This window comes from Leptodactylus fuscus, chromosome 6, assembly GCF_031893055.1.
Source record: "Leptodactylus fuscus isolate aLepFus1 chromosome 6, aLepFus1.hap2, whole genome shotgun sequence".
In the NCBI taxonomy this organism is placed as follows: domain Eukaryota; kingdom Metazoa; phylum Chordata; class Amphibia; order Anura; family Leptodactylidae; genus Leptodactylus; species Leptodactylus fuscus.
In genome coordinates, this window is record NC_134270.1 from 99,770,788 (window position 1) to 99,794,923 (window position 24,136).

Genomic DNA, 24,136 nt, shown 5'->3' on the forward strand with positions numbered 1-24,136 from the left:
TATAAAAAAGTTAAATAAATTACAGAAAGGATACATCACAGGACCAACTTTATGTCTGCTAGTAAGGATGTAACTCCTAGACCACATGACTAGAGATGAGCGAACAGTGTTCTATCGAACACATGTTCGATCGGATATCAGGCTGTTCGATGTGTTCGATTAGAATCGAACATCACGTGGAAACTCCAAAAAAATTCGATTCCCCTCCCACCTTCCCTGGCGCTTTTTTTGCACCAATAACAGCGCAGGGGAGGTGGGACAGGAACTACGACACCGGAGGCATCGAAAAAAATCGGAAAAAGTCATTGGCTGCCGAAATCAGGTGACCTCCATTTTAGACGAATAGTGGATTTCAAATCCGGGTCATATGAGAATGTGAACTTTGTGACTAAGAGACAGGGATAGCTGTACAGGCAGGGATAGCTAGGGATAACCTTTATTTAGGTAGGAATGTTATTAAAAATAACTTTTTGGGGCTCTATCGGGTGTGTAATTGTGATTTTTGTGACATAAACTCTTTCCCATAGGAATGCATTGGACAGCGCTGATTGGCCAGAGTACGGAATTCGACCAATCAGCGCTGGCTCTGCTGGAGGAGGCGGAGTCTAAGGTCGGACCTGAATGGAGACTGGTGTGGAGCGATCTTAGACTCCGCCTCCTCCAGCAGAGCCAGCGCTGATTGGTCGAATTCCGTACTCTGGCCAATCAGCGCTGGCCAATGCATTCCTATGGATTCCTATATCCACACTCGGCTCTGCTACATCTGATGTAGCAGAGCCGAGTGTGCACACTCGGCTCTACTATATCAGATGGGCTGACCGGCACACTCGGCTCTGCTACATCAGATGTAGCAGAGCCGAGTGTGCACACTCGGCTCTGCTATATCAGATGAGCTGACCGGCACACTCAGCTCTGCTACATCTGATGTAGCAGAGCCGAGTGTGCACACTCGGCTCTGCTACATCAGATGTGCACACTCGGCTCTACTATATCAGATGGGCTGACCGGCACACTCGGCTCTGCTACATCTGATGTGCACACTCGGCTCTACTATATCAGATGGGCTGACCGGCACACTCGGCTCTGCTATATCAGATGGGCTGACCGGCACACTCGGCTCTGCTATATCAGATGGGCTGACCGGCACATCAGATGTAGCAGAGCCAAGTGTGCACACTCGGCTCTGCTACATCAGATGTGCACACTCGGCTCTGCTATATCAGATGGGCTGACCGGCACACGGTGTAGTTGAGCAGAACTGGCTCAGCACTGCTAAGTCTCTGCATTCCCATAGGAATGCATTGGCCAGCCTTCGGCCAATCAGCGCTGGCTCTGCCGGAGGAGGCGGAGTCTAAGGTCGGACCTGAATGGAGACTGGTGTGGAGCGATCTTAGACTCCGCCTCCTCCAGCAGAGCCAGCGCTGATTGGTCGAATTCCGTACTCTGGCCAATCAGCGCTGGCCAATGCATTCCTATGGATTCCTATAGCCACACTCGGCTCTGCTACATCAGATGTGCCGGTCAGCCCATCTGATATAGCAGAGCCGAGTGTGCACACTCGTCTCTGCTATATCAGATGGGCTGACCGGCACACTCAGCTCTGCTACATCTGATGTAGCAGAGCCGAGTGTGCCGGTCAGCCCATCTGATACAGCAGAGCCGAGTGCGCACTCTGCTCTGCTATATCAGATGGGCTAACCGGCACACGGTGTAGTTGAGCAGAACTGGCTCAGCACTGCTAAGTCTCTGCATTCCCATAGGAATGCATTGGCCAGCCTTCGGCCAATCAGCACTGGCTCTGCCGGTGGAGGCGGAGTCTAAGGTCGGACCTGAATGGAGACTGGTGTGGAGCGATCTTAGACTCCGCCTCCTCCAGCAGAGCCAGCGCTGATTGGTCGAATTCCGTACTCTGGCCAATCAGCACTGGCCAATGCATTCCTATGGGGAAAAGTTAGCTTGCGAAAATCGCAAGCTGACAGGAATTTCCATGAAATAAAGTGACTTTTATGCCCCCAGACATGCTTCCCCTGCTGTCCCAGTGTCATTCCAGGGTGTTGGTATCATTTCCTGGGGTGTCATAGTGGACTTGGTGACCCTCCAGACACAGATTTGGGTTTCCCCCTTAACGAGTATATGTTCCCCATAGACTATAATGGGGTTCGAAACCCGTTCGAACACTCGAACAGTGAGTGGCTGTTCGAATCGAATTTCGAACCTCGAACATTTTGGTGTTCGCTCATCTCTACACATGACGTTTATAAAAACAATCTATGTAAAGTGCTATCCCAACACCGAAAAACACAATCCCTTCTACGAATGGCTTTCTCTGTACCTGAGTAATGCTCAGGCTAGAGAGAAGGTATCAGGGGCCTGCCGGTGGTAGCTTTTCTGCACGTATCTTCATCTGCATGTGTAAATAATCTCATAGTACATCTCGTTATACATGTAATTGAGTACACACCCACCTGCACTAGCAGTCACCTCACCCTTCCTGTAGTGTGCTGGTAGTGAATACCCTCTCATCCTACTCCATCTCCTTTTAGAACACACATTAAAACCCTCACAACCACATGCCACTATACATGCCTTCAGTCCATCCTCATCTTGCTGCACAGTTAACCCACCTCTTTCCTATATTGCCTCTCTACTAGTCACTTACTTGGATATTCAATGTCTACTCCATTCATGTCAATATAGAGTCTGACAATTAGCCCCTCCATAAATCTCCAGCCAGTTTCTCTGACTAACTTCTCAATTTAGTAGGTCTGGATATGTAGCATTTTGCAGAAGTAGTTATGCTTTGTCAACAGAATGTGAATATTGATTTATTTCCTCTATCTCTTCCTCTTACCTCTAGTGTGGAGCAAACTTCAAGGGTGATGATGTTATTCTGTTGAATGGAGACAAAGCTGAAGTTGAAGAACTGAGGAAGAAGATGGAAGAAAGAAGACTGAGAGCAAAGATGGAGAAGGTGAGCTGCAATAAAAAGTTAACGAGAGGCGTTAGCCCCCCAACAATCAGATATAGATGGGTTGTCATGAAAAAAAAGGCCTGCTGAGACCTGCTCTATGTCACATCTACTGGTAAAAGAAGCAATTCTTCTAACAGAAATTGAATATATTATAATGCTAAAATTCATTGTGCTTCTAGAAATCCAAGAAGACAAAACCAGCTGAGATTGTCACTGCCAGTAGTCACACTGAGGAAGGTAAGACTGTATCCACTTCTAAAATTCTAAAAATGGGAAATTCTAAACAAAGGGTATTCAACTGGCGGACAACTGTCCGGATCCCTTTTGTCCTGGTACATTCATTATGATGGGGGGGACCTTCATCTCCTGCCTGCTGTCTCCAAGCCCTTAACCCTAGCACTGGTAGCATCACAAACTGGTAATCATGTATTGTGCAGACAACAGGGATGATTAACAATCCGAGCTGCCGCAAAGATCAAGGTTTGGGGATTAAGGTTTCTCCTGCCCGCTAATAATGTTAATTATGTGTGGGGGTACAAATGGGAAATTATACTGTGTTTGTGTGGGGGAGTTACTAAGGAACATACTAAGGAGGCACAATAATGTGACATTATACTGTGTGGGGACAGTAATGTCCCATTAGTGCCCCTCCACAGTATAAATAATCCGCCTTAATGCTCCACCCACAGTATGATGCTTTCTAATGCCACCCAATCATATAATGCTCCTTAGTGCCCCCCACCCACTGTATAATGCCACATTGGAAAATATTTTTTCCTAATTTTTCTTGTGTGTCTTGAAGCCAAATGTATCTTTTTGCCTGAAAAATACTGGACATGTTCAACTGCTGTTCTGCTTGGACCTTTACCTAATGTTGGACCCCAGGCAATGGACCTTTACTAAAAGTTATTGAGTACCCCTGGTCCAGAGCATCAGATGTACTGCTGTCCTCACTATCTAGGTGGTCCTAAGATCCCCAAAATACTGATATTAAGAGTGGCATGCCATGATTGGAGAGCAAACTATTATTGGATTATTACTGTGAGATATATTCCTATTACTTACTGCCAGATTATCAGCATTTCTAAATGAATGAACTTCTACTGTATTTATTGCTTTTTAGTTTTACCAATGCCAAAGGCCAATGTCACAGTGAGATCAATGAGCTATTTACTTCATGTAGGTTACATCAGTACAACCTCAATGCAAGTTGGTTGCAGCCAGTTACAACATTACTGACATTAGCACCAATATGTGTAAATACCTCAGCTGCTGTGCTAGCTAAATGCAGCACTTCAAGGGTTATCCTGTTCTTATGTTGTTTTTTTCCAGTAACTGCAGGACCGTCTGGAATAACAAATGGAAGCAAAACCAACCCAAGGGACAAAATCAGTTTTGTGTCCAGCACTGAATCCACTGGTAAGGTTGAGAATAGCAAGTTGATGGGGTTTTTTTTTAACCTTTTCATATTTTCAGATTCTATTAAATATATAAGTTTTTGCAAATATGTGTGTCAGAGCAGAAATCTTGCTGGCCCCTGCTTAGTGGGGTAAAAAGTTTGATCCAATACTTAACCAGACTAGATGATTTATTGGACATCACTGCAGGGCTTGTTTCGATTTCAGTTAGTATTATGGGAAGTGTCATCTTTACACCAGGCTCTATAGTCGGTGGTTTCACTATGACTGCTTCTGGAAAACCCAACTGTACAGATGATAAAATGTAATGTACCGTATATACTTGAGTATAAGCCGACGTTTTCAGCACAGTTTTTATGCTGAAAAAGTCCCCCTGGCTTATACTCAAGTCAGGCAGCACAGAGCTGCAAGGACCTGCATAAATTAAGTGAAGGGGGAGTGTCCTTTAGTGGTTGCTACAGTAATGATATAGGACACTCCCCCCTTCACTAGCAAGAGAGATGAAAGCCCAGGAAGCGGCAGGTCACTGCTCCTGTGTCTGCATCGAGGAGAGGAAGCTCTGTGTAACAAAGTGAAAGTAAAACGCAGGTACATACTGCGGTTACAATTCCTATTCATGTCAGGCATTTGGGGTTATTAATTTAGTTTTAGGAACTCCATTACAGCAGTTTAACCCCATCATGTCCCTCACATTAACCCCTGTGTGCCCCATATAAGGGTTACTAATATGTGAGACATATGGAGGTAGTAATAAAGTGTCTTAAAGGGGCTGTAAATCATGCTGCTAGAGCCCCACATATGCGTGAATAGCCTTTAAAAAGGCTATTCAGGCACCGTAAATGTTATATTAAACTACACCACACACACACACACACACACACACCCCCCACACCCCCACCCCCGTTTTAAAATGAAACCCTAAAAAAGAATGTTATCTACTTACGGATTGTGCACGGTGGGCGGGCATTCAGGGTGTGTCTTCTTCTTCATCCACGCCTCTTCTTCCTCCGATGTCCTCTGGTCCCATCCTCCTCCGGCACTCGTGAACTGACACTGATATAAAAAAAATGGCCCGGGCGCTTGCGCAGTAGCATGCGGCTTCTACTACGGCTACTGCGCAGGCGCCCGGGCCTTTTTTTTTTTTTATCAGTGTCAGTCCGCGAGCGCCGGAGGAGGACGGGACCAGAAGACGTCGGAGGAAGAAGAGGCGTGAATGAAGAAGACGGCGCACCCTGAATGCCCGCCCAGCGTGCACAATGTGTAAGTAGATCACATTCTTTTTTAGGGTTTCATTTTAAAACGGGGGGGAGGGGGGGGAGTTAGTTTAATATAACATTTACGGTGCCTGAATAGCCTTTTTAAAGGCTATTCACGCATATGTGGGGCTCTAGCAGCATGATTTTGCTGATAGAACCCCTTTAATAATGTTTAATGTATTAATCATTACCTCCATGTCTCTGACATACCAGTAGCCCTTATGTGAGGCACACAGTGGATTAATGTGAGGGGCATGATGGAGTTAACTGCTATTAACCTGAGGCACATGGAGTTACTAAACCGTAATACACATGACCAGACTTTTTATCTGCAATGGTAAATAAAATTATGGACTATGACATTTTCAGTGGGCCCGTACACATAGATCCCGTCGCTTTTGCGGCTGTGTGTCCCGGCCAAATTGAAGAGCTGCAACTTATGGAACATGTCCTATATGTGTCCTATACTTGTCCTATATGTGTCTGCTTTTGCAGCCCTATCAATTCATTTTTAATGTAAAGATCGGTGATGAGTTAATGTAATTTTATTGGTATCTATTTTAATTTTAGAAATTTTCCAGTAGCTGCTGCATTTCCCCCCTTTAGCTTATACTTGAGTCAATAAGTTTTCCCAGTTTTTTTTTTTGTGGTAACATTAGGGGCCTCGGCTTTTATTCGGGTCGGCTTATGCTCAAGTGTATACGGTATATACACAGTGACTGCTCCAGCTAATAAGTACAATGCTGGACTATAATTCAGGATGTAAAGCAGGATAAGTAATGTTGTATATGTTCACAGTGAATCCACCAGCATATTAATGAGATCTAATTCCAGAAACAAAAAATGACGATAAAAACAATTCTTTATTGGGCCACACGGTGGTTCAGTGGTTAGCACTGCAGCCTTGCAGCGCTGGAGTCCTGGTGTTCAAATACCGCCAAGGGCATAAAACCATCTGCAAGGAGTTTGTATGTTCTCCCCGTGTTTGCATGGATTTCCATCCCATATTCCAAAGACATACTGATAGGGAAAAATGTACATTGTGAGCTCTATGTGGGGCTCACAATCTACATTTAAAAAAAAACAAAAAAAACAATTCTTTATTAATACTTATTAAAAATATATGTCCATGGGTATAAATATGATGTAAAAATACCCCTATGTCAGTAGACAGTGACTGATCTAGCCCTATTTCATGTACAGAAAAGGGAATTCAAGATTGGCTATATACACCAAGGAACTCTATTACTCAAGTCTTTTAGATATAAAGGGGACCATAACCCTCTACTAAAGAGTGTATTGTGTAAAGCCAAAATAGTCAGTGTCACCTATGAGGTATAATTAATATAGTAGCTCAAAGTGTTGCATACAAACGAGCAGAACAGGCAGCCTCTAAACAGTATATAACAGAGGGTTAGAAAGTATGAATAAAGAATTGTTTTTATCGCCATTTTTTGTTTTTGGAATTAGATGTTGATATATATAGTTCCCTTTGGATTGTGAGCATATTAGTGAGTACAGTTCTGGAGTACAATACAAGCTGTATATCGGGATCAGTACATAAGTAGTTTAGTGTATATACATGGTTACTCCACTAGTAGAATAGGGAATATAATACAGGATGTAAATCAGGATCAGTAATATTGCGTAAGTTCACAGTGATTCCACCAGCAAAATGGTGAATGCAGCTCTGGAGGATAATATAGGATATAACTCTGCATAATAAGTCATGTGACTGCATGAGTACAATAGTGATTGCAGCTGTGGATAGTACATAGTATAACCCAGAGATAGTACAGAATAAGTGAAGTAAAATATCATAGTCAGCTGCAGCTTGTTCTTCATGATGTCATGGTGTCATTGCTTTGTTTCTTCTTTTGCAGATCCCAAGTTGTCAGAGAAGACAGTCTCATCATCTGCCGCTAAACGGTCATTCCCCATTACGAACAACCAATCTGAGGCATACAAATCTATCTTCACCTCCCACAGCTCTGCTAAACGTACCAAGGATCAGTCATCCAACTGGGTCACGCACACGGCGTATTACTTCTAAGGGGAGAGATACTACTTCACCTTGACTGCAAATTAAAAGGACTTTAGTGTAAATTAACATGATTGTGTTTTTCTTATTATGGGATTAGATCTTTTATCTGAGGTTGGTGAATTCACCCCAATATTTTATGGCTCTTTGTTTCAATATGGTCGCTTCTGGCCTCATTGACACATTGTATGTCAACAGTTTTGCAATCCCAGTCTACTCCATATGCAAACTTTGAAGCACTTGCATTACATACACACACACACATACATACATATATATTTATATATCCACCCACAAGTACTTAATAGATTTCTTATCTTAGCAGCTTCAAGATATGTTCTTCTAGATCTTTTCTAAAATTGGGAAGGATTTGTAAAAAAGCCCACATCTCTTCAGCACAGATTCATCTTTTTGTAGTGTCTAGAGATGAGCGAACACTGTTCGGATCAGCCAATCCGAACAGCATGCTCCCATACAAATGAATGGAAGCACCTGGCACGTACGCTTTGCCAGCGGCTGGTCGCTTAACCCCCCGCGTGCCTGCCGCTTCCATTCATTTCTATGGGAGCGTGCTGTTCCGAACAGTGTTCGCTCATCTCTAGTAGTATCAATTCAGAATTGTACGTGATAAGTTTTGGGTTTTTAATTACTGAAAATGTGACCAAGATTGTTTAGCGTTATACTGAGCGTAGTGGCCACTTTACTACATGATTCACTGCTAGTCCCATATCATAAACTGCAGTGATGTCTCTGACAGTCCAAGGTAGCAGATAGTGGAGCTTGTAAGAGATTATAATAAAGATGTGATGTCCATGTGTTATGTTATTTACAGGTGACAAAATTAAATCGTAATCTTATTATTTACCTGTTCTGTTTTCAGTTATTGACCTGTTATTAGTGAGCAACTCTAGGTGAGCTTAGATACAAAGTCTCAGCAGACGGTACCCCACCTGTTATGCTTAGATACAGATCCTGTTATTGGATGTGATAATGGAAACCTGATTGAAGGATTATGATGACTGTAAAATTGCCAATCTTTGATACATGCTGCTCTGGAAAGATAGGGTAGACAGATGGGGTAGATTTACAGTATGTCAAGTATGTGTCAAAATAAAGTTAGGACTATTAATGGAATTGGCCTCCAGGGCAAACTGAGGATTGTGTGATAGCCTGATGGTTGCTGAAATTTCTCCAGTAGTAGTAAAGGGAGATATTATCGTTATGGGTGACTTCAACATGCTGCAAGAACAGGGATCTTATGCACTGAAAGGAACATCTCTAAATCCAGTCTTAGAAAAGCAAAAATAGCAAACAGCCCAAATAGTCCATAAATTAAATAAAGTTGTAATGCAAATCCACTTACATCTGAGATGTTGCCCAAAATACCATGAACGTAGTTTTCTCTTGATGGGATCACACTGTGCACGGAAAGTTTCCCCCGACAGAAACATGCATCTTGTACAAAAAAGGATAAGATTCCCAGCAATCGTGCCACGTCCAGATGAGGATTAAAACATAACCTTTATTAGGATGAAGTTACAGCTTCATTTAAAAAAACCATAGTGCATCGGTGAGTGATTATAAGCCTACGCGTTTCGGAGCAAGCAACAACGCTCCTTTAGTCATGGCTTGTATAAACAATAAAACCTCTGCGTTATATATAGAGATAAAGACAAATGAGAGAGACCAGTCTCTTCCGTCTGCACACAGACGGAGAAGATAATGAGAATGATAATATCTGTGAGGCAGGAAGGAAAAAGTCATACTGCAATTCATACATGAGTAAAACAAAGCACAAATACATTGTATGCTTAGCATAAATTACATATGTGCACAGAACAAATGTGATGTATTTGTTATAATTTTTCAAAAAGCAGTACATAAATCAACCAAAAGTACATACCCCACTTCCCCGGACATTCTGTGCCCTAAATAAAAATGGTGTTTTAGATATGCTGGCCATGCGTAACAGGTATTGCCCTCACTTCATCTACAAAATGGTGTTCTTAACCATTACGGCATCCAATATAGTATATGCATGCGTACTACACCATATCCATAGTTAAGGGTGTGGGGCTAAGCCAAAACAAGAGAACCCAGACATGGGTGAATAAAAGGAATACAAAAAAGTGTGATGTATTTTATGTTCAAAACCCCGAGAGCTATAAATGAATAAATGACCCATTCTCCTGGACGGTCTTTGCCCTTATTAAAGATGGCGTTTCTGGTGAGCTACGCATGCCTAGTAGGTTTTTGCCCACACTTCATGTAAATAATGGTGCTATCATCCAACAAAGCATCTGATGTAATATGCATATGCGTACTGCACTATACCAATGGTATTAGAAGTATGGGACTGAAACATAACAAGAAGACCCGGGATGAAACATAAGTATACATGGGAAATGAAAAAAGTATGATGTATTCGTTTTCATTGCCCAGGAGCCGTAAGTAAATGAACCAAAGGCAAAACTTCCACTTACTCGGACATTTTTTGCCCTTATTAAAAATGGCGCTCTTAGTAAACTGCACATGCGGAATAAGTTATTGCCCACACTTCATGTAAAGAACGGTACCCTTGTCCAGTACAGCATCCTATATGATGTCAGCATGCCCACTACATTATACCCATAGTATCAGAGAACGGATTTGAGCCATAACAAAGGGATCCGAAGTGAATGAATAAGCTGGAAAACCAGAGTAATGCATAAACACAAAGGTATGTATAACAAATGGAGAATGGGTAAATCGGTATAATGGTTAAATATCAAAAGGGGCCAGATTAATAAAAATAAAAAAAGATCTGATTTTAGATTCATGCCAGACGGGAATCTAGTTCCCAACTTAAAAATCCAAAAATCCTCCCTTCTGTAGAGTTTGTACTGCCAATTGCCATTAATCCAAAATGTCTTTGAATAAATTATTACTCTATTCAACCTTTCAAAAATACACCAATGGAATAGAAAATTATTAAAACTTTTAATAAATACCCTAAAAGTCTCGAAATATGCAAGAAAGGGACAATAGTACCAGCAAGTAATAATATCACACAGGCATGGAAGCCTCCAGAAAATAAAACCAGCCAGCTCAGTCAGATGAAATTGCGTGTAGTGATGATGATGGTACAAAAACGGAGGTTGCTAATGGCAACGTACTGGTACAATATATCAGAAATTTCTATGATGGGGGTGGCAAGGTGTAAGTAAACCAAGGATTCACAAATTCACACACCATCACCAAGGGGGGTGACATTGACTGTTAAGCCCTGATAGCCTAACTCAGGACCAAACCCCTAATGGTGAAAGGCCTGACTGGAACCTATCCCTAAATATAGCCACCCTAAAAGAAGTTCTGATGACACTAGTAAACCATAGAGCAAAATACCCGACATTTCATGTTTCATCAGAAAGAATTCACACACTATCCTGAATCATCAGGGGTTCAAAAAATGCTCTTTTTAGCCAAAATAACTTCAGCATTTAGACATACCCTGTAAAGGCAAATTGTCACACTGAGCCAGTCATATACTCCCTCACACCTCGAAACACCAGTCTGAGACCTGGGAAGTGGTGGTTCTGCCTGGCACTCTGGGGAACCGTCTTTCTGCACATCTTTGGCAGTATACTGACTCTCATGTTTTTTCTCCCCAGTACCTTATGGGTTGTCTGTTTAGAGGTATGAGTGAGTATATGAATGGCTCAGTGTGACAATTTGCCTTTACAGGGTATGTCTAAAAGAATCAACACCAGGTACTTATTGGGGTCACTATTCCTATTAATGTCAGGCATTTGGGGTTATTAATTTAGTTTCAGTAACTCCATGTGCCTCACATTATTAGCAGTTAACCCCATCATGTCCCTCACATTAACCTGTCTGCTTTACATAAGGGTTACTAATATGTGAGACATGGTGGTACTAATGAAAGTCCTCAATGATGAAGATACTTAAAGGGGTATTCCCACCTCACATACTCATCAGTCTTTACTGCTGTAAAATCTTCTTTCTTCCTGGATTCTTGCATCATTTGGTGGGTGGAGTTTCACATGCAACCTGCAGTTTAGCTCCGCCCCCAAATTCACGTGTAGCTCCACCCACCCATATTGGACTATGAAGTACAGGCAGCAGCAACTCCATTCTGTGTTACATACAGAGACTGCCTGTCTCTGCCATAATGAACACAATTGTATTAGCTAGCCTGATAACTGGAAGAACAGAAGAAATGAAAGCAGCTCCTCTCCTCTATCTGCTAACAGGAAGCTAGGTCACGTGGTGTAGACACAGGAATAGCTAGAAACACAGGCTTGCTCCCTGCACTTAGCCCCTCCTCCCTCCCCCCTGAGAGCAGCAGACACATCACTTGACTCAGGAGCAGCTAGGTCAGGGCTGTGGCCACAAAGAATTGAATAAAGTAAGATAGTGGCCAAACAAAGCAGTTTTGCTGAAGCAGTGTATTTAGGCAAAGTCTTACATCCACATTAACAAGCAGTATAGATAGGATCCTTGTGATGGGACAACCCATTTAATTATTACCTCATCTCTCACTTATTAATTACCCTTAAGTGAACCACAAAGGGGTTAATGTGAGGGACATGATGGGGTTAATTGCTATTAATGTGAGGCTGGACCAAATTGAAGAACCGCAAAATATGAAGCAGGTCCTATAACTTTTGGCCCTGTCAATTAATTATTAATGTATGGGTCTGTGAAAACCATGGATATCAATCTGTGTCATCTGTGCCGTTTGTGTGCAGGAGGCCTAAGGGTAAGTTCACACTGATTTTTTTTGGTCAGGGTTTTGAGGCCGTATCCGCTTCAAAACCCTGACCAAAAAGACGGCTCCCATTGAAATAAAAAAACAAGTGAGATGTTAATTCTTCAGGCTGAGTCGCCTCGCCATTCGTCCTGAAGACACTCCCTCCTCCGGACTAGGCCCAGTCATTGGGCCTAATCTGGAGCAGAGTGCGTCACTGGATGCCAGTGCAGGGAACCAGCTTTCAGTCGCGACTACCCGGTTTCTGGATCGGAACCTGAGGCGGTCTCCGCCTCAGGTTCTGATCAAAAAAACCCTGTGTGAACTTACCCTATGGGTGCGTGTTTTAGGGTAGTTACACACTATGTATTCAGATGCCGCTATAGCCACGTCCAGTCCCTGGGCGCCAGTGCGTTGGAGTAAGTGAAAGTGTGACACACATTCATTCTTGGCTGTGGTTTTTTGTTACCGCACCGCCAGGAATTAAAGGGTTGTCCTGGACAAAAACTATTCCCTACACTAATCTAAACACCCTCCCCTCGCCTACTTTCTAAATAACAATTTATCAAAAATGTATATTTACCCATATCCCTGGGACAGTCCTGCTGGTTATCCGGAAACAAATTGTCACTACTACTCCTTCCCCCCCATCCACTCCATCATACTTACTTATCTTACTTCCAGGCTTATTCCTGGGCAAGGCTCCTCCCTCTTTTCTGACTTCCAGTACACACTATAGTCCCAGTGCTACTCTCTGCTCTGCAGCCGATAATCCACCTCTACAGCACTGCTCCCATGCCCATGGGCTGTTCCGCCGGAGGAAGACTATAAGGAAGAGAAGTAAGTATATAATGGCACACCTCCAAACCTTCTTGGATTCTGCGGGACACTCCCGGATTCCGGGTCATGTCCCATGGTCCTGGTCGGTGGGAAGTATGTCCTGGTTTCAACCAATCTGTGTCCGGAAGATGCAGATGACTTGAATACAATAGTGAATGAAGCAGGAGTTATCTGCGGACAGATCCCACTTCACCACTATGCTCCCCGTGTGCTCCAGCCCTGGGAGCTGTAGACGCAAAGTGATGATGTCAATCACATCGCACCTACAGCTCACAGCACACTTTGTAACTTGGACTACAGGCAGAGCAGCAGGGGAGTGAGGAGAGGTGAGTGTCAGTGTTTTTTGTGTTAAACTTTGGGTGCAAATTGAAGGGGAACATGAAACTAGGGAAGATGAAGGGGGGGCATTACACTGGGTACAGATGGGGGGGGGACATGAAACTGGAGGCAGATGTAGCAGGGACATGAAACTGGTGGAAGAGATGGAGGGGGACATTAAACTGGGACAGATGAAGGGGGGGCAATAAACAATGAGGGTCACTGGATGGAAACATTAAGCTGGAAAGGGACATTAAACTGGGGTCAACACGTTGACCCCAGTTTAATGTCACCCTCCAGCTACCACTACGGTTTAATATCCTCCTCTAGTTGCCCCCAGTTTAATTTCCAGCTGCCATTAATTTATTGTCCCCCTCAAACTACCCTCACTGTTTAATGTCCCACTCCAGCTGCCCCAGTTTAATGATCCTCCCATTTGCCCCCAGTTTAAACTGGGGCACGAGGAGAGGGATTTCATACTGTGGGGCAATTGGAGGGGGACATTATAATGTGGGGTCAACATAGAAGTGGGTGGAGCTAAATTTGCCGCAGCGAAAATAGCATTCCACACATTTTGTCCCTCTTTCTGTTCTTTGAAACATGAGAGGTATGATAATGGGGTCGGGGGTTGAGCAGAGTAGATATGGAGAGGCTAGTAGTGGGTGGAATAGCTACAGAAACAGAGAAAGGGTCTACTGTGGAAGTTACATAGCAAGAAGCTAAAACCTAAACAAATGCAGGAGATACCAGGAGCTCCCATAGACACCCTGAAATCACTCAAAAAACTGCTAAAGGTATATGGGTGTATTTATTAACCCATTAATAGCACTAATACAACTTTTCTAGAAATAAACATTTTTTGCCTGGAGAACCCATCTAAGTGCAGCTGAAATTAATCATTGTTTGACTTACAGAAAAATGAAGGTAGCAGCTGCTGGGGACTGGATGCAGTAATAGATGCATCCAGATACATAGTGTGTCGCCCCCTACAGGTGTTACCTCACTCTGCTCCCAGTCATATACATACACTAATTGCGGGTTGCACATGTACTTTACTACATCGCTTCTAATGGGAATGTAAAGGTGCACCCAGGCAAATAACGGTAAACGCATGTGGTTGGGAGCCCAATATGACATCACCCCTATGTTGTGGTTTGTGCTATATGACTTTAGTATAGGGGTCTACAGCCTTACAATTATTACACAACACTCTAAGTACCTCATCTTTGTTATTTTAATTTGAATTGGCATACCGTACAAAAATGGTTGCCTACCCCTGTTCTAGAGAAAAAGCAATTGGTGTTCGATATGAGTCATATTTAATCAGAAAACTGCTTGTGATACATGTTTTTCTGAAGAAATCTGTGTAGGTTTAAGATAAAGCATACAGTATGTTATGGTGTTTTTGTTTAACAAAAAATCTTTTATCACTCGTATTGAGCATCTACCTTTTCAGTAGTTGTTGGTCCTCCAACAAGTTTGGGTTAAAGGGAGTCTATAAAGGGAATCTATGGCTTAAAGGGAGTCTATTAGTGCCCCTAGCTACTTAGTTACTATATAGTGCTGTAAATACTGTGAAGCAGAATAAAAAAAAAATTATCTTTCTTCTGTTTCACAGCCCCAGGGATGCACAGAAAAAAGCACTTTTAGGCCAAGGCCCCACATTAAGGAAAAGCCGCTTTTTTTGATTGCAGATTTTTTTGCAGTTTTCTGAGCCAAATCCAGGAGTGTATATCACAGAAGGAGTAAAACATAACTTTTAATGGTGTATACGATAAAAGGAAAAAGAATAAAGCCCCAGTGTAATTAAAATTTGAGAAACAATGTATACACTTTCAGAATGATAGTATCCGAATGTGTAGATAACCAAATTCTCAATAAACATCTATGGTCACCAAATTAACATATACCACATGGTATTAGGTGATATACTGAGTATGGGGAGGTAAGAAAACTTCTATAAGAGACCTCAAACTGTCCAATTACTACATGCACATATAATTACCCCAATGCTCATGATAGATTAGGGGGTACCACCCAAATACACTTCCCCAATGGAGCCAAATGTTAATTTGGTGACCATAGATGTTTATTGAGAATTTGGTTATCTACACATTCAGATATTATCATTGTGAAAGTGTATACATTGTTTCTCAAGTTTTAATTACACTGGGGCTTTATTCTTTTTCCTTTTATCGTATACACCATTAAAAGTTATGTTTTAGATTTACTCCTTCTGTGATATACTTAGCGTTTGAGTAAATTACCCGTCAATGAATGTATTTTCAAATCCAGGAGTGGATTGAGCAGAAGGCAGAAGTATAAGAACTTCCTTTATATTTTCCATTCCTTTTGCACCCATTGCAGGCTTTGGCTAAAAAAAAACGCAACAAAATCTGCAACAAAAAAAGCTGCATTTCCGCAACGTGAGTCCTTAGCCTAAATCTTCAGTCAAATGAGGACCTCAGATCGCAGGAGTTTTCTTCAATCACTGAGCACCTGCTATATCATCATTAAACAGGAAGACCTCAGTTCAACTATCAACAGTGATAGGAACCACCAAATGGGTATATTAATGGAAAATAAAATTAAAGGGGCTCTATCACTGTGAAAAGTCAGTTTTAACTAATCACATCCTTGCATAGGCTTTAGAAAGTCTATTTCACACTTACCTTTTGTATGTAGATTGCCTCAGTGTTTTTTGAATAAGTCTGTTTTTATTCATATGCTAATGAGCTTCCAGCCAGCACAGGAAGTTCCCAGCAGCACTCATCTCTGCTATTATCTTCTATGTGTGTGTGCAAACATGAAGCTGAGTCATCATCATCATCATCATCAGCCTCCATAGGAAACAATAGGAGAGGAGTGCACGATGTATCGTGCAACAGTCTAATTAGCATATGAATAAAAACGGACTTATTCAGAAACCACTGAGGCAATTTACATACTAAAGATAGGTGTGAAATAGACTTTCTAAAGGCTATGCAAGGATGTGATTAGTTAAAAATGACTTTTCCCAGTGATAGAGCCCCTTTATAAAACATGTAAAAATAAAACCAACTTAAAAATAAAGCCAAAAAAGAAGCAGAAAATAGGTGAATAACCCAAATTATAAATATGTTATAGCCCTCAAAACCGCACATACAAAAGACCCAAAAATGTGTATGGCCCTAGACCAGAAATTGGCCTGGTACTGAAATGGTTAATAAAATGGGGGGAAAAACCCAAAACACATTGTAGACCATCTGTGAATACGTCTTTGAGTTTTTTGGAGAGGAAAAAATCCGCTTCAGGAATTGAAAATGGTTTTTGACACTTTTTTTTTTTTTTTTTTTTTTTTTTACATGAGGCGTTTTTGGAACGTTTTTTAGACCATTCTTTGAGGCATTTTTAGTTTTTGGTTTTCTTTGCTCCAGCACAGTGTATGGACCTGGACAAAAGCGCAAGCGTTTTTCTGCCTCCCATTGACTTCAATGGGTTTTTCCAGGCAGAATCCGCCTGAAGATAGGTCAGCTTGCTTCTCTTTTCCGCTAGCAGAAAAAAAAAGCTTGCAGCTCCCATTGAAATGAATGGGAGGTGTTTTTTGAGGCAGATTCCGTGTCAAAATATTCTAAAAAAAACTCAGTGTGAACTTACCCTAATGAATGATTACAGATAAGTCAGGTATCTGGCTCTCAGGGTCCTAGTGACATCTGCACATATAAATACCACCTCACCTGAGAATGCACGCTCTTGCTAATGTCCATGGATGGATATTGTACACAGCTTTCTTGAGAATTCAATAAAGGGATCCTATCATTGGATACCCTTTTTTTCTGACTAACATGTAGGAATAGCCACAAGAAAGGTTATTCTTCTCCTACCTTTAGATGTCTTCTCCACGCTGCCGTTCGGTAGAAATCCGGGTTTTCTTCGGTTTGCAAATGAGTTCTCTCGCAGCACTAGGGGCGGTACCCAGCGCTCAAACATCATCGGACCTCAGGCAGAGCCGACTGCGCATGCCCCAAGGCCACAAGAAAATTGCCGCTTACTCAGTAAGCTGTGTAAGCGGCCATTTTCTTGTGGCTGCGGGGCATGCACAGTTGGCTCTGCCTGAGGCCCAATGGCAGAGCCGACTGCGCATGCCTAGAAGATTGAAACCCAGGATGGAAGAAGACACAGGGAGAGGCTGTTCCAGAAGAAGACGGAGGTGGCACTGGAAATTTCTCTCGCAGCATTGGGGACGCCCCCAGTGCCGTTTGAGTGCTGGGGCCCACCCCTAGTGCTGCAAGAGAACTCATTTGCATACTGAAGAAAACCCGTATTTCTACCGAATGGCAGCATGGAGAAGAGATCTAAAGGTAGGAGAAGAATAGCCTGATTGTTCTCATCCTTGGTCAGACTATGCCCCAACACATGGGAAGTGTATGTATTAAAAACTAAACAAAATAAGACGTGAACACAATCTGAAATGACTTGAGAGGGACCAGAACCAATTTCAGCATATATTTTTTCTGAAAAAGTAGTTGAGTCTTGGAACAAACATATAGCAGGTGTTGTTAAATGTATAGTAAGTGAATTTAAAAGTAAATATCAATGGGTAGGCTAGATAGAATTTTTTTTTTTTTTTTATCTCCAATGTTTATAGTCTATGTTTCATTTCAGACACTAGGTGGCACAATAGGGTTTATGAGACGTCATGTATGTACAGTAGACAGCAGAGTGAGGTGTACTTTCCTTTGGTAGTACTCTCTTGTGAAAGTCATGTATGTATAGTACAGTAAATTACCAACCTCCCAGCACCTGCCAGCCGCAGAAACTTCTAGAGAGAAGTAAATAATATAAAGCAGCATTTCACAAATTGTGTTCCGTGAACCATCTACAGGTGCTCCGCAATATGGCAATAAAAAATGGTTAACAATAAAAAATAAATAAATGTGCAGGGTTTCGAAATTAAAATACTGGTTCACAAGCACTCCTAATATTCTACCTACGCAGCACTACGGTCTGTTCGGCGAATATATGAGACTGGCAGATTAACGCTTCATAGTGCGAACTGGTCTCAGACCGCCCTTTCTGGATTAATACGCCGATCTCATATATTCACTGAACAAACTGCACCTATAGACAGAAGTGCTTTAGTCATAATTCACGCTTCTATTGTGTGATCACTCGATCCTTGCTGTGTCAGTTTAGTTTGCGCAGTATTTGCAGCTATTCACCACGTGTTAATAGAGAAACATTCCTAATTTGGTTGTTCAGCAATGGATCGCTGGTTGAAGACTGGATCCTTCAGAAAAGCAGTTAATACGACTGACACAGACCCTCCAGTAGGAGCAGCGGCTTCAACATCCAACGGGTATGCTCAAATATTATGTTAGAAAGTTAAAATATGGATGTTGTGATTATTCAGAACCAGATTTGGGTGATACAACTTTTCAATTGCAGTGTTGAATTACTGATACTGAAATAATTTGACAGGCTGAAGAGTTTGTGGAAGAGTTAGTGAAGCCAAATGCGCCAGAAGTGTTCAACGTGCCCAGTACTAGTTCTTCCTCTGTGAATATCAGTTTCACAGTCAAAAAATCTGTAAAAAAGAAATACTATGATTCCTACTTGGAAATTGGACTCGCTGAGACCAGTGACAACAAATCACTGTTAAATTAAGTTCCTTATTTTTTAACTGTGAATGAAAAAGGAAAAAAAAATGTGAATAAAGTTAATAGAAAATGTAATATCTAATATCAATTTGTTAGAAATCCCCCCCCCCATCGTTAATATCACTCGTTATTAGAGATGAGCGAACGGTGTTCGATCGAATTTGTATTCGATCGAATATCAGGCTGTTTGATATATTCGATTCCAATTGAATAACACACGGCAAACACAGTAAAAATTCGTATCCCCTCCCACCTTCCCTGGCGCGTTTTTTTGCACCAATAACTGTGCAGGGAAGGTGGGACAGGAACTACGACAATGTAGGCATTGAAAAAAAATTGGAAAAACCCATTGGCTGCCGAAAACATGTGACCTCTGATTCATAAGAATAGTGTCGGCGATCTTCGTCTCATTTTTGTTTTGGAGTGATATGGAGAGCTTGTTCTCAGTGTGAGAAACATACAGTGAACCTGCCAATTATGCAGCAGGTTAGTATCAGGGAACGTGGACGTGGATATCCAGCTGGGTATCCAGTCCACAGTCCAGGTACTAGAGAGGGGCGGCCAGCAGTGCCCATCGTCAGTAGCAGCAGGGGGAGAGGACGTGGACGTGGATATCCAGTCCACAGTCCAAGTACCGGAGAGAGGCTGCCAGTAGTGTCCTTCGTCAGTATGAGCAGGGGATGTGGGCGAGGACATGGATATCCAGCTGGGTATCCAATCTACAGTCCAGGTACTGGAGAGGGGCTGCCAGCAACCAATTCACTCATCATCATCCTCCTCCTCCTCCAAGCCCAGTCCCTTCACCCTAATATAATTCTTAAAAAACTGTATTTTTAAAAAAAATTTAATTAATTTTTCATGGATACCCCCCAAGGGCCTGCAATGCAATTTTTTTTAGGGCTCTAGCCCAAGGGCCTGCAAAATAATTTTTTAGTGCTCCCCCAAGGGCCTGAAAATTAATGTTTCAGGGCTCACCCCCAAGGGCCAACAAATAAAACACTGCTGCTGCATGGCTCTTGTCGCCCCAAGGGCCAAAAAATAAAACACTGCTGCTACAAGGCTCTAGTCACCCCAAGGGCCAAAAAATAAAACACTGCTGCTGCATGGCTCTAGTCACCCCAAGGGCCAAAAAATAAAACACTGCTGCTGCATGGCTCTAGTCACCCCAAGGGCCAAAAAATAAAACACTGCTGCTGCATGGCTCTAGTCACCCCAAGGGCCAAAAAATAAAACACTGCTGCTGCATGGCTCTAGTCACCCCAAGGGCCAAAACCACTGCTGGTGCAAGACTCTACTCACTCCAAAGGCCAAAAACACTGCTGGTGCAAGGCTCAACTAACCTTGTGGGCCAAAAACACTATCGGTGCAAGGCTCTACTCACTCCAAGGGCCAAAAACACTGCTGATGCAAGGCTCAACTAACCTCAAGGGCCAAAAACACTGCTGGTGAATTTTGTTCAGTTCCAAAGGAGTCTGTGTTTAGCTTTGGCTCAGTCACAGCTCCAGAACATGCCTTGGAAGGCAAGGTTTCCTTTAGTGGCTCCATCTCAGCAGGATGATGATGATGATGAAGAAGAAGCTTGGTTAAATCTGGTGTCGGAAGGGAAAGTGGTTTCTGATCTACATCTAAAGTACTGGAGCATATTGTTTGGACTATTAACACCTGATCAGAACCCTGTAGAGGTAATGTAGAGTCCGATATTAGAGGACCATTACCGGTAGTAGTGGTTGCAGCCAATTCTCCACCTTTGCAGCCCTCTAAATAAAAGTTACCCCCAGGACTTAATGCCAAAGTGTTATCAATTTCCCAATCAACATCAAGGTCAATGTCTGGGTCCTCACTCCAATCCACTGCATCAATCCCACACAACGAGAGTGATGGTTCTGGAACCACCGTTTTAGGGGCTAAGAAATTTAAAGGGGCTAACACTCTGCTGGTGCAAGGCTTTACTCACCCAATGGGCAAAAAACTCTGTTGGTGCAAGGCTGAACTAAGTTAAAGAGCCTAAAACTCTGCTGGTAAGAGGCTGAAGTCACCTCAAGGGCCTCAATCTCTGCTGGTAGCTTAGCTTAAGGGACTCTAACTTAATTTGGAAGGGCTCACGTTAAGGGCAAGAAAAGGGAATTTTGGAAGGTCTTACCACATCACACACACACACACACACACATACACAATGACAGTTAGAGGTGGGTACTGTTGGATTTCCCATTGCCTATTCCATCTGTGGTTGTCATGGGCAATGTGATTGGGGTGCTTGTTAATGTTTCTTTAGCTTAAAATTTGGGTTTCTGTCCATCCAATTGGGGAGGAAAGAAGGTTTCCAGGTATTTTCCCACTTTGATAGAGGTTCTTTTGAATGTGGAAAGTGTGTAGTTGTTAGGCTGTTATAGTGGGGTAATACAGGGACTTTGGTGTGTTAGATGCCCCCAGACATGCTTCCCCTGCTGTGCCAGTTACATTCCAGAGGTGTTGGCATCATTTCCTGAGGTGTCATAGTGGACTTGGTGACCCTCCTGAGTCGAATTGTGGTTTCCCCTGAAACGAACGTTTTTTCCCCATAGACTATAATGAGATTCGATATTTGTTCGAATAGTCGAATATTGAGGGGCTATTCAAAACAAATAATGAATATCGAAAATGTCACTGTTTGCTCATCTCTACTCGTTATCTCTGGCACCTATGTAGGTTTTAGGTAAAATATGTTAAGTGCTCCCTACAGAACTTCTGTCCTGAATAGTGCTCCTCTACTCAAAAAGTTTGGGAAACGCTGATATTTTAATATAGATAGAGAGATAGATACATAGATGTCTGTTAATATTTTATGTTTCATTTTGGACACTAGGTGGCAGAATTGGGTTTATAAAAAGTCACGTATGTGCTGTACAGAACAGTGGGAATCTCAAGCCTTTGCCAGTCACAGTAACATATACATAACTGGAGATCACTGCTTTAGATAATCTATGCACGTAAATGGCTACCCCCTTACCGAGCCCTTACCTTATCTTAGTCTGTCAGCACAGCTGTAGCCAACACTATCGCATAGCGGTACACTGATGCACAGGAAATATATATATATATATATTTTATATATATATATATATATATATATATATATATATTTATATATATATATATATATATATATATATATATATATATATATACTCACCGGCCACTTTATTAGGTACACCATGCTAGTAACGGGTTGGACCCCCTTTTGCCTTCAGAACTGCCTCAATTCTTCGTGGCATAGATACAACAAGGTGCTGGAAGCATTCCTCAGAGATTTTGGTCCATATTGACATGATGGCATCACACAGTTGCCACAGATTTGTCGGCTGCACATCCATGATGCGAATCTCCCGTTCCACCACATCCCAAAGATGCTCTATTGGATTGAGATCTGGTGACTGTGGAGGCCATTGGAGTACAGTGAACTCATTGTCATGTTCAAGAAACCAGTCTGAGATGATTCCAGCTTTATGACATGGCGCATTATCCTGCTGAAAGTAGCCATCAAATGTTGGGTACATTGTGGTCATAAAGGGATGGACATGGTCAGCAACAATACTCAGGTAGGCTTTGGCGTTGCAACGATGCTCAATTGGTACCAAGGGGCCCAAAGAGTGGCAAGAAAATATTCCCCACACCATGACACCACCACCACCAGCCTGAACCGTTGATACAAGGCAGGATGGATCCATGCTTTCATGTTGTTGACGCCAAATTCTGACCCTACCATCCGAATGTCGCAGCAGAAATCGAGACTCATCAGACCAGGCAACGTTTTTCCAATCTTCAATTGTCCAATTTCGATGAGCTTGTGCAAATTGTAGCCTCAGTTTCCTGTTCTTAGCTGAAAGGAGTGGCACCCGGTGTGGTCTTCTGCTGCTGTAGCCCATCTGCCTCAAAGTTCGACGTACTGTGCGTTCAGAGATGTTCTTCTGGCTACCTTGGTTGTAACGGGTGGTTATTTGAGTCACTGTTGCCTTTCTATCAGCTCGAACCAGTCTGGCCATTCTCCTCTGACCTCTGGCATCAACAACGCATTTCCGCCCACAGAACTGCCGCTCACTGGATGTTTTTTCTTTTTCGGTCCATTCTCTGTAAACCCTAGAGATGGTTGTGCGTGAAAATCCCAGTAGATCAGCAGTTTCTGAAATACTCAGACCAGCCCTTCTGGCACCAACAACCATGCCACGTTCAAAGGCACTCAAATCACCATTCTTCCCCATACTGATGCTCGGTTTGAACTGCAGGAGATTGTCTTGACCATGTCTACATGCCTAAATGCACTGAGTTGCCGCCATGTGATTGGCTGATTAGAAATTAAGTGTTAACGAGCAGTTGGACAGGTGTACCTAATAAAGTGGCCGGTGAGTGTATATTTATACACTATGTGAACAAAAGTATCCAGACACCCCCAAAAATACGTTTTTCATATTAGGTGCATTGTGCTGCCACCTACTGCCAGGTACTCCATATCAGTGACCTCAGTAGACATTAGACATCGTGAGAGAGCAGAATGGGGTGCTCCGCGGAACTCACGGACTTTGAACGTGGTCAGGTGATTGGGTGCCACACATCACACAGGTCAATGCCAAACGACGCCTCGCTTGGTGTAAGGAGCGTAAACATTGGACGATTGAACAGTGGAAAAACGTTGTGTGGAGTGACGAATCATGGTACACAATGTGGCGATCCGATGGCAGGGTGTGGGTATGCCCCGTGAACGTCATCTGCCAGTGTGTGTAGTGCCAACAGTAAAATTTGGAGACGGTGGTGTTATGGTGTGGTCCTATTTTTCATGGAGGGGGCTTGCACCCCTTGTTGTTTTGCGTGGCACTATCACAGCACAGGCCTACATTGATGTTTTAAACACCTTCTTGCTTCCCACTGTTGA

General features: G+C 42.7%; 1 protein-coding gene across 1 annotated transcript in view; it reads left to right on the top strand.

Moving 5' to 3' along the window:
• RTF2 (replication termination factor 2) overlaps window positions 1–8,550 on the top strand; it is a 28,938-nt gene extending 20,388 nt beyond the window's left edge. Inside the window, exons 6-9 of the mRNA XM_075276876.1 lie at window positions 2,858–2,971; window positions 3,151–3,208; window positions 4,304–4,390; window positions 7,529–8,550. Of these exons, the coding sequence (XP_075132977.1) occupies window positions 2,858–2,971; window positions 3,151–3,208; window positions 4,304–4,390; window positions 7,529–7,698 (429 nt within the window). The 3' untranslated portion in view covers window positions 7,699–8,550. The remainder of the gene's footprint in view (window positions 1–2,857; window positions 2,972–3,150; window positions 3,209–4,303; window positions 4,391–7,528) is intronic.
• Window positions 8,551–24,136: the final 15,586 nt, after the last annotated feature.